General features: G+C 37.7%; 5 protein-coding genes across 5 annotated transcripts; 1 reads left to right on the top strand and 4 right to left on the bottom strand.

Annotated features, from left to right (window-relative positions):
- Positions 1-946: 946 nt before the first annotated feature.
- Positions 947-1,452, bottom strand: RHIMIDRAFT_271035 (uncharacterized protein). Its single transcript, XM_023612226.1, has 3 exons — positions 1,306-1,452; positions 1,180-1,247; positions 947-1,117 (listed from the first exon to the last, which is right to left on the bottom strand). Exons 1-3 carry the CDS (start codon positions 1,408-1,410, stop codon positions 1,102-1,104), a joined length of 189 nt encoding a protein of 62 aa, XP_023461548.1. The 5' UTR covers positions 1,411-1,452; the 3' UTR covers positions 947-1,101.
- A 599-nt stretch (positions 1,453-2,051) lies between these two features.
- Positions 2,052-3,607, top strand: RHIMIDRAFT_295572 (uncharacterized protein). Its single transcript, XM_023614198.1, has 4 exons — positions 2,052-2,607; positions 2,661-2,795; positions 2,845-3,062; positions 3,115-3,607. The coding sequence occupies exons 1-4, from the start codon at positions 2,175-2,177 to the stop codon at positions 3,475-3,477; spliced, it is 1,149 nt and encodes a 382-aa protein (XP_023461547.1). The 5' UTR covers positions 2,052-2,174; the 3' UTR covers positions 3,478-3,607.
- Positions 3,608-4,352: 745 nt separating this feature from the next.
- On the bottom strand, positions 4,353-6,856 carry RHIMIDRAFT_271033 (translation elongation factor G). Its single transcript, XM_023612225.1, has 3 exons — positions 6,691-6,856; positions 6,383-6,629; positions 4,353-6,327 (listed from the first exon to the last, which is right to left on the bottom strand). The coding sequence occupies exons 1-3, from the start codon at positions 6,733-6,735 to the stop codon at positions 4,478-4,480; spliced, it is 2,142 nt and encodes a 713-aa protein (XP_023461546.1). The 5' UTR covers positions 6,736-6,856; the 3' UTR covers positions 4,353-4,477.
- A 3,034-nt stretch (positions 6,857-9,890) lies between these two features.
- RHIMIDRAFT_82659 (uncharacterized protein) lies at positions 9,891-10,199 on the bottom strand. Its single transcript, XM_023615750.1, has one exon. The coding sequence runs from the start codon at positions 10,163-10,165 to the stop codon at positions 9,977-9,979; it is 189 nt and encodes a 62-aa protein (XP_023461545.1). The 5' UTR covers positions 10,166-10,199; the 3' UTR covers positions 9,891-9,976.
- A 1,120-nt stretch (positions 10,200-11,319) lies between these two features.
- On the bottom strand, positions 11,320-12,704 carry RHIMIDRAFT_242189 (uncharacterized protein; the record flags this gene model as incomplete). Its single annotated transcript, XM_023609732.1, has 4 exons — positions 11,320-11,498; positions 11,557-11,839; positions 11,890-12,056; positions 12,113-12,704. 4 exons carry the CDS (start codon positions 12,702-12,704, stop codon positions 11,320-11,322), a joined length of 1,221 nt encoding a protein of 406 aa, XP_023461544.1.
- Between the last annotated feature and the right edge of the window lie 344 nt (positions 12,705-13,048).

Below are 13,048 nucleotides of genomic sequence, written 5' to 3'. Positions count from 1 at the left end.
CAAGGTTTTTAGAGACTGTAAAAATACAAATCGTCCAGTTCAAAACCTGTATAATACAACAGTGATAAAATAAACTGTACGGTGTTTTAGGTTATTTATTGATGCGACATTTACAATAAAAGAATGATGATATGAAAAAAATGTATATACATATGCTTATCACGACAAAGGGTTGTAAGTCGATCCGATGACTTCTGGAGCTGTGAAAATGTCTTGTAGGTCATTGAGCCATTCTGTCTGTTGTAGAACTGTCTTTGGCATGACAGATATTCCCTCTGGTGTAGGAGCCGCGCTTGAAATTGAGCCTACGTCGCTTGTTAACAGACCTTCAATATCATTGATATCAAAGTTCATATCCAAGCATAGTTCTGGAATGCTTTTAGGGCTTGTTTGAGAAGATGTAGATGTAGTGGGAGATCTAGTAGGTGTCTGAGGCAATACCAAACCTGTACTAGAAGTATTGTTGAGATCAGCTCTAGGTTTGGCTTTAGGCATATAAATGGATGAAGTAGTGGATGTAGCGACTTTGGGTTTAGTCTTTGGTATATAGAGTGAAGTAGGAGCTCTAGGTACACTAGGTTTAGCCTTTGGCATAAAGATGGATGTCTTTGCAGAGGCCAATACAGGAGTCGTGGGTATGGCCTTGAGGGCAACAGTGGGAGATGGGTTGTCAGAGGAAGCAATATTTGAAGTACCAGCAAGTGTTTTAGTTGCAGTAGGCGCCAGTTGAGAATTAACGACTGGTTTGACTAGAGAAGCGACATCCAGTTGTGTGGTATTGAAGCCAATATCCTTGGAAGTAGTGACATTATTATGAGCAGAGTTAGGCTCTGTAGCTAGTTTTGAAATAGACTTGGGAGTGATAATAGGACGTGAAACGATACTTGAGTGTTCTAAAGAGACAACATTAGAAGAAAGTTAACGTAAGCAAAAAATGGAAATCTACCTTGAATATTTTGAGTATCATGAAGTACGCGTGTATGTGTAGCTTCTTTAGCAATAGGCAAAGCCTTTAATTGCAGTTGCTCTTTCTGCTTTAAGAGTGAATCACTAGGCTTGGTAGCAATCAAACCTTGTCTAGGATCCGTAGCAGATTGCTCACTATGTACAACTGAAGCTGCAGGTACGCCTGCGGTATTAGCAGCTGTAGAAGGTATGATGCGTTTTTTAATACTATACCCTTTGTATGTGTCAGGACCTTCAATAAGAAGATCGGTTATATCACTTTGAGTGAATGGGTATACGCACTAAGTAATATAGATTAGTGAATTTGCAAGTTGATCGACTATAGATTATACAACTTACTTTAAGATTTTCACACATAATAAATTGACAATCAAAGTTTATGGTATATGGCAACACTTCAGAATCACAAATAGGGCAAGATCTTTGTCTCTTTAGGCTTGACATTTAGATAAAAGTTTAAAACCTGTGCAAAAGACAAAGAGAAAGAGATTACAAGTTTAAAAAAAATACGCTCTTTCCCCCTTTTCTCATAAAAATAAATTCATTGGCTATTCATGTTATCTGAGCAAAAATACAAGCCACAATCAGTTTGTTTGTAAAGAACACATGCCGTGCTAAATTAATGAATGTACGCCGATGTACATAAAAAGCAGTAGATGTTGTCCTCTCTCTCTCGCTGTCTCCCTATTTTCTCTTGTATTAAAATTGAAGAAAGAAGGATGAATAATAGCCATGATTATTAGTCCAACGATGATCATACCAATGATGACCATTTCAAGGTACACAATATCGTCATCTTGATTCAAGAGAAAAACAAGGTCGTCTACCCTTGTAGTCTATTACTGCTTTAATTTTATCCATCAAGAGTAAACAGAGACATAGACAGCATGTATTCAAGCGTCAATCATTGCTGTCGATCTTGCATTGTTCTTGAAGGGTTTGCTTAAAAAAATATAAAAGTACTATTAGCCAATGAAAACTCAAGATTACCTGCATTAAAGATAATCCTAGTAACACAGACTAGTTATGCGATTGTTTTGCCAATAATTTCCCAAAAAAGTTGAAGTGCCCAAAGCAATAATGGGCAAAATGAAAACATTTACCAAAGATTGACATTTGTTTATATCCTTTATAATCATTTTTATTTTCACTATTCTTTGTCTTCTTTTTCTCCTTTTGACATTGTTCCCCTTGTTCATAAAGAGACAATGAAGTTGCTACTAATTTTACAATTGATATGCACCATTACTGTTGCCTATTCATTCATACTGCAGCCACTGCCAACAAAGACCGCAACTGTCCCGACTAATGGAAAGCATCTCGATTCACCAACACCTGCTCCACAAAAACGATTAGTGAAGCGTGATGTATCTGATACATTGAGCTTATACGAGATGTGGGCGGATGATTGCAATAACAACAATAAGAATAATGCAAAAGTGGCTATATCAGGCCTAAATGCTCTCTGGCAAACTGTAACAAGCACTGTATATTGCGGAAACGGCCGCGTTACTACTATTACAAAAACTGTAACAGCAACATCGACGGCAACTGCTACAAAAGGAACCGGAGGAAGTGGTAGTAGTGGTGGTAGTAAAGGAAACACCTGTGATGATCAATGCTGGAGCACTTATTTATGGCGTAAGATGTGTATAATGAATAATGAATGTCCCTTTTCTAACTACCTCTCATAGACACATATGGCTACGGTATTTCTGTTGCTCAAGGCATTACAGGCACGATCTTGATGATTCTTGGTATTTGTTTCTTAATCTTTGGCTTCAGCTCTTTCCGTGGAACTTTGGCTGCAACTGGTTTCGTCTTTTTTGGTAATACGGTTGATCTATATTTATCACTAAGACTCATAACATTCGATAGCCTGTATGACGTGGATTGGCCTAGTCAATAACGAACCCCAATATGGGTATCCAAACAACGATGCCGTTTATCTTTCAGTCTCATGTGGTCTTGGTCTCATCGGCGCCTTTCTCTTTATGTATATCTACAGTATAGCCGTGTACTTTATCGGCTGCGTCGGTGGATTCTTTCTCGCTGTCTTCATTCTCTCATGGAAGGATAGTCTTACTATTCAGATTGTAAGTTCATTATTTTTAATTCTCACACGTCTAACCTTTCACACGCTTTTAGCAAGTTGCACGTATTTGCTTTATTGTTGGCATGGGCATATTATTTGCCATATTTATTTGTTTAGCAGAAAGTTATTTTGTCATATTTTGCACTTCCTTTATTGGTGCATACATATTCATGCTTGGCCTTGATCTCTTTGCTCATACTGGTATGGTCAATGCTTTCCTTGTGATCTTTGATGGAAACCAATACCATCATAATGTGTATATTATGAGAACATCTGTTTATGTAATGCTGGCATTTGTTATATTCCTTACCATTATTTCTTTTATTTGGCAATATTATTGGAATATTGTCTGTAAAAAGAAGGGCTTTGGTATTAACCTTGAAGAAAGAGTCGAAGAAAAAGTAGTAGAAGCTTAAAGTGATATAAGTGTATTATTTACCCTCTCAGTATTTCAGTATCTCATACTGTATTCTTATTAATTATTGATGTAAAATAAAGAATTATTTACGTAAAAAGACGACAAAGAAAAATATGTTTGAATAAAACAACATCATGTCAAAAAAGAGAGAGATAATGAGTATATGTAGAAGAAGAGAGAAAAAGTATGTTAGTATTAGGGCATATATCCTAATGTTAGTTTTACTTACCACCAAGGTGCATTCTGGGGAGGGTGGCGATAACTACCCAGGAAAGTTTAAACAAAAAAAAAGGAACGGAGGACAGAGAGAACCCAGAGCGTCAGAAGAGACTAGTAGGGAACGTTCTAGATACACGCCAGAGAGCAAAGAGGGCGGGACAAGCGAGTCAGAGCAAGGACCATGAGGACAGGCTAGTTTTGATTTGTGAATCTTTGAACACTCAGAGGGACATTTGATAACTGCTGTAAAGAAGCAAAAAAAGGACTCGATTAAAATGGGTTTCTATATGTTTTTCTTTTTCAAACAAGCTTCAGGATCAGGTACCTGGAACAAAGAAATCATATCAAATAGGAGAAATCTACATGGTGATTATTCAAGGATATGCATTGCCAAATATGACTATATAGAAAAACCGAATAAAGAACTTAAACTTTTACAGAGAGACTAAAGAGGGCCATTTCTAATATTAAGTTAATCTCAACTCCAAGACAGCTCACCTGCTAATATTACTGTCAAATGGGATAGTGAGCCATGCTCTTTTTGTATTTGTTATTACTCTGATAACATTACAACGGTTTCAATACGTCATCTAAATTTGGAAAGCACGACATTCAGTCTCATTATTTTTTGGAAATGCAGTATAGCTTTGACACCTGATTTACTAATTATACATCTATTAAGAACGAAAAAGACATACTGATCTATAAAATAGTACAGAATTTGTTTATTAAATAAAACTTTTTATAAGGAGAGAAGCATCTGTTGGTATTCTAACATATTATTTGTTCTTATTGGCTTGTTCCTTCTTGTATTGTTGAATGAGTTCTTCTTGAACGTTTGTTTGAACGGGTTGATGATCTTTGTATTCCATAGTGAATTCACCTTTGCCCTGAGTAGCAGATCTTAATTCTGTAGAATAGCCAAACATATCATTAAGAGGAACATCTGCAGTCACTTGGAAGTAGTCTTCTTGAATTTCAGTATCTACAATAGTACCCTTACGCTTGTTGAGACCACCGATAACGGCGCCTTGGAATTCAGTAGGGGCTGTAATGGAAACATTCATGATGGGTTCCAAAATGGTAGGTCTAGCCTTAGCAAATGCTTCCGAGAAGGCGTTCTTAGTAGCAATACGGAAAGCTAATTCACTAGAATCAACAGAGTGAGCAGCACCATCTTCCAAGATCATACGAACACCATTCACAGGATGACCAATTAAAGGACCCTTTTCAAGGCCGTCAAGGAAACCCTTTTCACATGCAGGAATATAGTTAGTGGGAATGTTACCACCAACAACACGGTTTTCAAATTCAATATCCTTTCCAGTTTCTTCATCACGGGCCATAGGTTCGATCACACCCATGACACGACCGAATTGACCAGCACCACCAGATTGTTTCTTGTGAGTGTAGTTGAACTTGGCGGGTTGAGTGATGGTTTCACGGAAAGCAACACGAGGTTTACCAGTAACACATTCGACACCGTATTCACGCTTCATACGTTCAACGTAAATTTGCAAGTGAAGTTCACCCATACCAGAGATAATAGTCTCCTTGGATTCACTGTTAACATGAACACGGAAAGTAGGGTCTTCCTTTTGGAAACGGTTCAAGGCCTTGGAGAAGTTTGGGCTTTCCTTACCCTTGGGGTTGATAGAAAGAGAAATGACAGGTTCAGGGACGTACATGGAGGTCATGGTGTATTTGAGAGTGCCATCAGTAAAGGTGTCACCACTGGAACAGTCAACGCCAAAAATGGCGCCAATTTCACCAGCACCAAGTTCATCAACGTCTTCCATATCAGCAGCATGCATACGAACAAGTCTAGGAACCTTGATCTTCTTACCAGTCTTTACGTTGGTGATAAAGGATCCTTTCTTCAAAGTACCTTGGTAAATACGCATATAAGTCAATTGACCATAGCGACCTTCTTCCAACTTGAAAGCGAGACCAACGAATGGACTGTTGGAGTAGGGCTTGAGTTCGACCTTTTCTTCATCCTTATTGATGTCCAAAGCAACATTAGTAACTTCGGTAGGATTAGGCAAGTAGTTGACGACGGCATCCAAAAGGGGTTGTACAGCAGTATTCTTGAAGGCAGAGCCCATCAAGACAGGCGTAAACTTCAATGAGATGGTAGCACGACGAACAGCAGCAACGAGTTGTTCGGCAGTAGGAATTTCCTCAGCAAGATAAAGATCAGCGATTTCATCATCCACGTTAGCCAGTTGTTCAATCAGTTCATTACGTTTTTCGGTAGCGAGGGGCATCAACTCTTCAGGGATATCACTTTCGACCAAGTGTTCACCGTTATCACCTTTGTTATAGTATGCCTTCCATTTAATCAAGTCCACAACACCAGCAAATTGATCTTCTGCGCCAATAGGGATTTGAACAGCGGCAGCAGTCAACTTGAGCTTTTGACGAAGTTGATCAATAATACGGAATGGATTTGCACCAGCACGATCCATCTTGTTGATAAAGGAAATACGGGGGACATTGTAACGACGCATTTGACGATCGACAGTAATCGTCTGAGATTGAACACCAGAGACAGAACATAAAATCAAGACAGCACCATCAAGCACACGCAAGGCACGCTCTACTTCAATAGTGAAATCGACGTGACCTAAAAATGATCATTGTCAACAATGCTGAGTTGTATTTCATGTGTGACACTTTACCAGGAGTATCGATAATGTTAATATTGTGATCTCCCCAGCTTGCATAAGTAGCAGCTGATTGAATAGTAATACCCTTTTCTCTTTCCAAATCCATAGAATCCATTTTTGCACCAACACCATCACGTCCTCGGACGTCATGGATTTCCTTGATACGGCCAGTGTAATAAAGAATACGTTCTGTACATGTTGTCTTACCAGAATCAATATGAGCTGAAATACCAATGTTACGAAGCTTATTTAAGCGATCCTAAGATATATAAAGAATTAGTTATTTGTATATTTGATAAGTTTGTGTGCTGCGATCTTACAAGATCTTTGGCATCGGCTTCGGTTGATTGAAAGCGACGACCCATTCCAATAGGGAAAAGAGAAAAAGTCGAATGAGGGGTTACCTCCAGAAAGGAAGAAGCTGTTGCTCGGAAGCTAATCTTCCCCGGAAGCCCTCCAAGTAGAGAGCGTACGAAGGACATTCTACACTTTACAAAAGAAAAAAAAAGTTTTGGACCCTTGCCCTGACAAATTTATCGGAAGGACTGTGTGGCTGTTGCAGAATTAAATGCACCCCGATTTCAAAATTCCGCTTAAAATAATCTACAGCTGTGGACCAATCGAAATAAACTTTCAGGCAAGTTGAATAGAAGTTGGACATCTTTGCTGTAAAAATTCTAAATCTCTTGTGAAAGAGAAATCACTTTGGATATGGCGATATGAAAAAAAAAAGAGAGAATGAAGATGATATGGCCATGTTGCCTCCACTCCGACCTAGGATGTGTTACTGAGTTGGTTAGAGGTTACTATTGAATTCGTTTCGTATATCATAAAGAAAAAAAGAACACATTTCAATACCTTCTTCCTATCTCAGTTTTAGTCACGCAGAATCATGAAGTTAGTTTATTGAGAAAGAAAGTTAGCCATATAAAACAGAAATAGATGTAAGAAGGATATGCTAAAAATTAAAGAATTCGTAAAATGAACAAGTAGGTTGAGTCTGGTATAGGTCCAGGTGCATGTCTTCTTTACACTGAGGTGTGTGTTTTATAAAAGATGATCAGTTTTTTGCGAATCAATTGTGTGATGATGATGCAATTGAAGACAAAGACGATTTTCTTTTTAAAGGGAATGTTTTTTGGAATGTACCAAGTCAAATGGGAGTATTGGCGTCTTTGATACTTCGCTATCATTTTTCTCGATATCTTCATGAAACATTTGAGATTGTACAAATCATCAAGGTAGACATAAATGCCTTGAATATCATATAGGCTTTTGGGTATCTTGATTGTTGTAGCTTCCGTTAAAGTGATCATGCTACATTTCAATTGCATGGTATAAAAAGCGACAGAGTGACCAATTGCTTGAAAATGTAAAAGGGAAACATTATATGCACCAGAAGTTAGACTAATCATACGGGTTCTACCTCTATCCACTACTTATGATGAAGTCCAATAAAGCTACTCAATATACAGCGCCACGCTAAACATGACTTTATAAAGTTATCATCTTGGTTTGTGTTCTTTTCAAGAAGAAAGGGATAAAAAAGAAATTTCTCTATTCTAACCTTACGTTGTCAGTTCGATCAACAAAGACCATTTTTGATAAATTCGCATTTACATTATTTAACCTATTTTCTGGTGCACGTAATGTTGGCCTTGGTTGAGCCCAAGTGGAGACTACTCATCAAATCTAGCCGTGTAAAGAATTGTAGTCGCATGAATTTCCTTGGGGCTTTTTTTTTTTGGTATAGCTTGAATTGCCTTGTAATTCGTCAGTAGAGGAAATAGTATCAAGGAACTGAATGAGCTGTGAGTCACTTATTATAATCCAAATGTTAGGATAACATTATTGGAAAGTTGAACCTGGATTACTTACTCAGCTGGGTGCTTGCTCGTGTTTTATGTATAGTAGATGTACAGTCAAGGTAACGTTTAAATGTAAAAGGGTCACTGAAGATCCGTGTTTTTATTACAAGAACTGGCCAGGGTGGGCTTGTTTTGTAACAGATTTCAAGTCCTTCATAACTGTTCATTTTTTCCAAGCATTTTTTTTTTTCATTTTCTGGCATACGTATGGTATTTGTGCTTATAGAGTTGTAAAACAGTTAAGAGTCAATAGCTAACAATTACTATTTTACTATAAGTGTGAGAGAAAACTATTAAATGGGCGTACGACCCTGGTATATACGAGGGGTGGCGACTACAAATATCTGATGTTTTCTATTAGCTGAGAATGGATAAATAGAGAATTAAGAGATGTGTGATCTATGTAAACACGACACCGACTTCCTTGTAGAATTGGTCGATAAAAATCCATGTGTCACAGTGGACATGGCAAGAGAAGAGCTTTGCAGACTGTTTTGTGACCTTGAAATATCTGCAAGTGGGCTTAGTAAACATATAAAAGAGAGGGCTGGTCTCTCGCTAAAGGCTCCGCATACTTATACCATAGAAAGAGATGCACCAAGAACTATCAGGTTATGACATCAAATTATCACTGAGTGGAAAGCTGCTGGCGTTGATTTTCAGAAAAATTGTGTTTTTATAGATGAGGCGGGATTCAGCCCTCATCAAATTAGAAGTAGAGCTTGGTCTGTTAAAGGTACACCAGTGATTGTGAAAGTTCCAGCTCAGCGAGGTATTGATCTCAGTATCGTTGGGTGTATCTCACCATTTGGAACAATAAGCTTCTCAAAAGTTATACCTTTAAAGGATAGTGATGTCGCAAAAATTACGAAAGAATTCCCCGTAACTGAAGTAAAAAGAGAAAAGCTAAAACTGAAGAGATTCCCAGAACAAAGGTAAAGAAAGGTGCAACCGTCTACCATGTTGTACATTTTGTTCGAGGCGCTATGGATGTTCTGGATAAGTACGATAAAAAGAGCTTCTACATTGTCATGAACAACTGCAGGGTTCACCACTCTCATTAGCGGCAGAGGCTATCAAAAGCCGTGGCTATAAACCCTTGTTTATGCTTCGGTACTCTCCCCTTTTGAATCCTATTGAAGAACGCTGGTCCAAGATAAAAAAAATGTAAAAGAAATCCGCTTAGCGTTTTGGATAGTTTAACTTCTAGAATACAAGAAGCTTGTGGGCTTGTCTCCACGGAAGGTTGTCTTGAATGGATCAAACATTCAGAGTCGCTGTGGGACAGATGTCTTGAGAAAGAACATAGTCTTGTATAATGAGCTATTACCGTTTTACCTGTTATCATTTCCGAATATCTATATTATTTTGTCTGAGTACTTCTTTACTACTCGTCTGATTTTTTTTCATAAAGTGCAAATACTGTACATGCACCAGAAAATAAGCTAATGCTAGGCACGTTTCTTTGAGGTACTACATGTGACATCATTTTACAACCTCATATTATCAAAGTCTCTGTCTAACCTAAGGCTGTCCAGTTCTCTCTCTGATATAAAATACGATGTCATCATAGTTACACGTGAGCTAAGTTGCCTTTCTTGATCAAACTGGCAACATATAAAGAAATAACAATATTTCTTTATCTCTTTCTTCTTGAAAAGAACACAGACCAAGATGGTGACTTTATATAGTCATGTTTAGCTTGGCGCTACACATTGAAAAATTTTGTTAGGCGATATCACAGGTAGTGGGTAGAGGTAGCGCCCGTAGTATTTGTGTATTTTTGAGTGCACCAAGTGTTTGCCCCAAAACGCCCTGACCATGTCAAAAAATACCCTTGTCCATTCTGCTCTGAAATATTTGCAGACAAGAGTGATTTAGAGCAACACGCAAACATTCCCACATCGTAAGTAAAAGAGAAATGCATATGACGGCGAGAAGACCTGTTTTCTCAGTATTTTGTGTATTATAGGGAGTTTGCTCTGACACGAAAAAAAGAAAATGACTGGCTCGTTGGTAATGTTAATATGTCCCAACTTTTTGATGAATTCAAAAATGAATGCATTACGAACTGAAGCAATTCTAATGCGGTAGACAAGAATTTTTGCAATTGCTGAGAATATCATCGATTATGGTGATTCAAAAGCGTTGTGGATACAAGGATGGACCATATCAACAGCTAGACAAATGATGCATAAGGAAATCATTTGTGGTCTTCGATTCAATCTTCTCCTTGATCAAAATACAAGCAACACTATCAAAAGTATCCTCATGCAATACCGAGATATGCATATTAGTAAGGTGGTGGGCGCACATGAGCTTAATTGAACTAGCAATCAGAATACCTCCTGAAAAAAAGGTGGCTCTGTTTGTGGAAGCAGTAATCAAATATAGAAATGATTTTAACAGGGTAATCGAATCTGAAGTCGAGCCTGGGGCTGATGTAATACATCCCTTCATGCAAGCCCTGTTCGCTGGCGATGGCGAACAAAGACAAGCCAAATGTGCAGATACTGCAATTCTTGACGATGATTAACGCAAACGGCCTGATTACATTGTGGAAAAATATAATGGGTATGACGATCATCCAACCTGCGTGGGGGAAATAAAGAAATCCAACGCTTCAGAAAGCCTATTGGTTATGAATTTTTACCGAGTTGCTCTCTTCAGCAAGTTACAAATATAAAATCATGACTTGAAGAGGTTTTTACATTTTCAAGCAATTGGTCACTCTGTCGCTTTTTATACCATGCAATTGAAATGTAGCATGATCACTTTAACGGAAGCTACAACAATCAAGATACCCAAAAGCCTATATGATATTCAAGGCATTTATGTCTACCTTGATGATTTGTACAATCTCAAAATATTTCACGAACAAGCAAAAATAAAATTGTTTTCTATGCTACATTTTAGATACAAGTGCCATAGGATGAGGCCTACTTTATTTTTCATCTCGCCTCAAAAGAAAAGCGAAGCATCTCATTTGAAATAGTTAGTACATCATTCTCTTTCCTTCTTGTCAAGTTCATACAAGATTTATTATCATAATTTTGGTTAAATATTTATATATAAACTTGTTCATGCTGAGCTTTTCATTCGATCAAGTCTAGCTCTTGCTTCTTCTTCAGAAACGGGCAAATAGTAAAGATGAGGAAGTGTTTTAGTCTTTTGGAATAGATCATCCAAAGATAATCCCCGCTTCTCTTCCCGAACATGTTCAGGTTGGGCAGTTTTTGTCTTTTCTGGAGGTGATGCAGCTACAAGTTATGAGTATAATGTAAATATAAATGTCATTATTATTATTATTATTATTACCTTGGGCTAATTGTTTTGCGATTTGTCCGATACCAACCGAGCGAGTCTTTCTTGTGTCTGAAGCTGGAGAGGAAGGTATGGGTTCACCTGCCTTTACTTTCTGAATGATATCCTCCCAATTGACACGAAGACGCTGCTCAGCGGCGGATTGTTCATATTCAATTAGACTCTCAGCTTGTTCAGGTGTTAAACCCCCAACTATAAGTTTTCTTCCTGTGTCAGAAGGGAAAATAATACCATTTACCTGATTATATGCTTTCTTGGCCTCTTCTATTGTTTCATACTAGGAAAGATAGCTTAGTAATTTACGCATGATTTGTAATTTAAACTTACAATAACATAACAATGCGTCTTTATGGAATCCATCCAGAATCTTTTAATGTTGCCATATTTTGCAAACAAGTCTTGTGCTTGACGAATAATTAAGGGACGGACGAATCCTTTGACGATAATAGCAGAGCTGATGATTTCATTATCTTCTTCTCTTTTCATGCGCTTTTCTACTTCATATCAAGCATTAATACGCGCAAGATTTTTTTATGGATCTAATTCATACCTTCTGCATTCTCATTATATTCTCCTTTTCTTTTTGTTCTCCTTTCCGATTCAATTTCCATAGAGCTTGACTCCTTCTTTTCAACAGGTTCTTTCTTATCAACAAATTCCTTCTCTTCAGTAACAGGAGCTTCCTTGGGCTCTTGTGTTTCTTTTGTCTCCTGTGCTTTTTCATTCAGCTTTTCTTCAGCTAATTGCTGAACTTCTTTTTCATTTACTCTCTCTTTTGCTTCTTCTTGCTTATCGTTTTCTACAGATTGCTTTACTACTTCACCTTTCTTCTCTACCACTTCATTATCTTTTTTATCGTCTTTTTTATCACTTTCTTTATTGGGCTCCAAGACCTCTGTTTCATTTACTGATAGCTCTTCTGTTGGTTGTGCGTTTTCTTCTTTTTCTGTTTTATCAGCTTTTTCTTCTTCTTTACTCATAGCTTGTTCATTATTGCCAGTTCCATCATGAGTTGCGTGTTCTGCTTCCATCGCTTCAGTCAAACGAGCTACTAGTTCATTCTTTTTTCCTTTGGTAGACAAGTTGCGGTTGCTAAGTTCAGCACGTAATTCAACTACTTTCAAAGACGCAAGATCTGTCATGTTTAGAGAAAAGAAAAGAAAAAATTGAGCGTGATTCTTTCGGAGTTTATTTACTAGGTTTAAATTTTAGGCATTGAAATGGGGTGTCCAAGGTGACCTTCCTCCTCTTTTTTTATGGATGAATAATTTAATTTATCAAAATAAAGGGACTTGGCCAGAGTAAAACAAAGTATAGCCTTAGAAAGGCATTGAAGAATAACTTCGCAGCTTTAGCAAAGACTTGGCCATGTTGAAAATGGTCATTCCTATGGGTGACCCAAATTGCATGCATAATCGAGCCCAATATGTCAAAAATTGGTTGATCATCTGAGACAATGTGAAAATAAGTAAGAGTCAAGAAGAAC

The sequence above is a fragment of the Rhizopus microsporus genome, assembly GCF_002708625.1.
Source record: "Rhizopus microsporus ATCC 52813 unplaced genomic scaffold scaffold_29, whole genome shotgun sequence".
Lineage (NCBI taxonomy): Eukaryota > Fungi > Mucoromycota > Mucoromycetes > Mucorales > Rhizopodaceae > Rhizopus > Rhizopus microsporus.
Note: the sequence above shows the minus strand (reverse complement) of the source record. Positions and strands in the feature narration are given on the sequence as shown.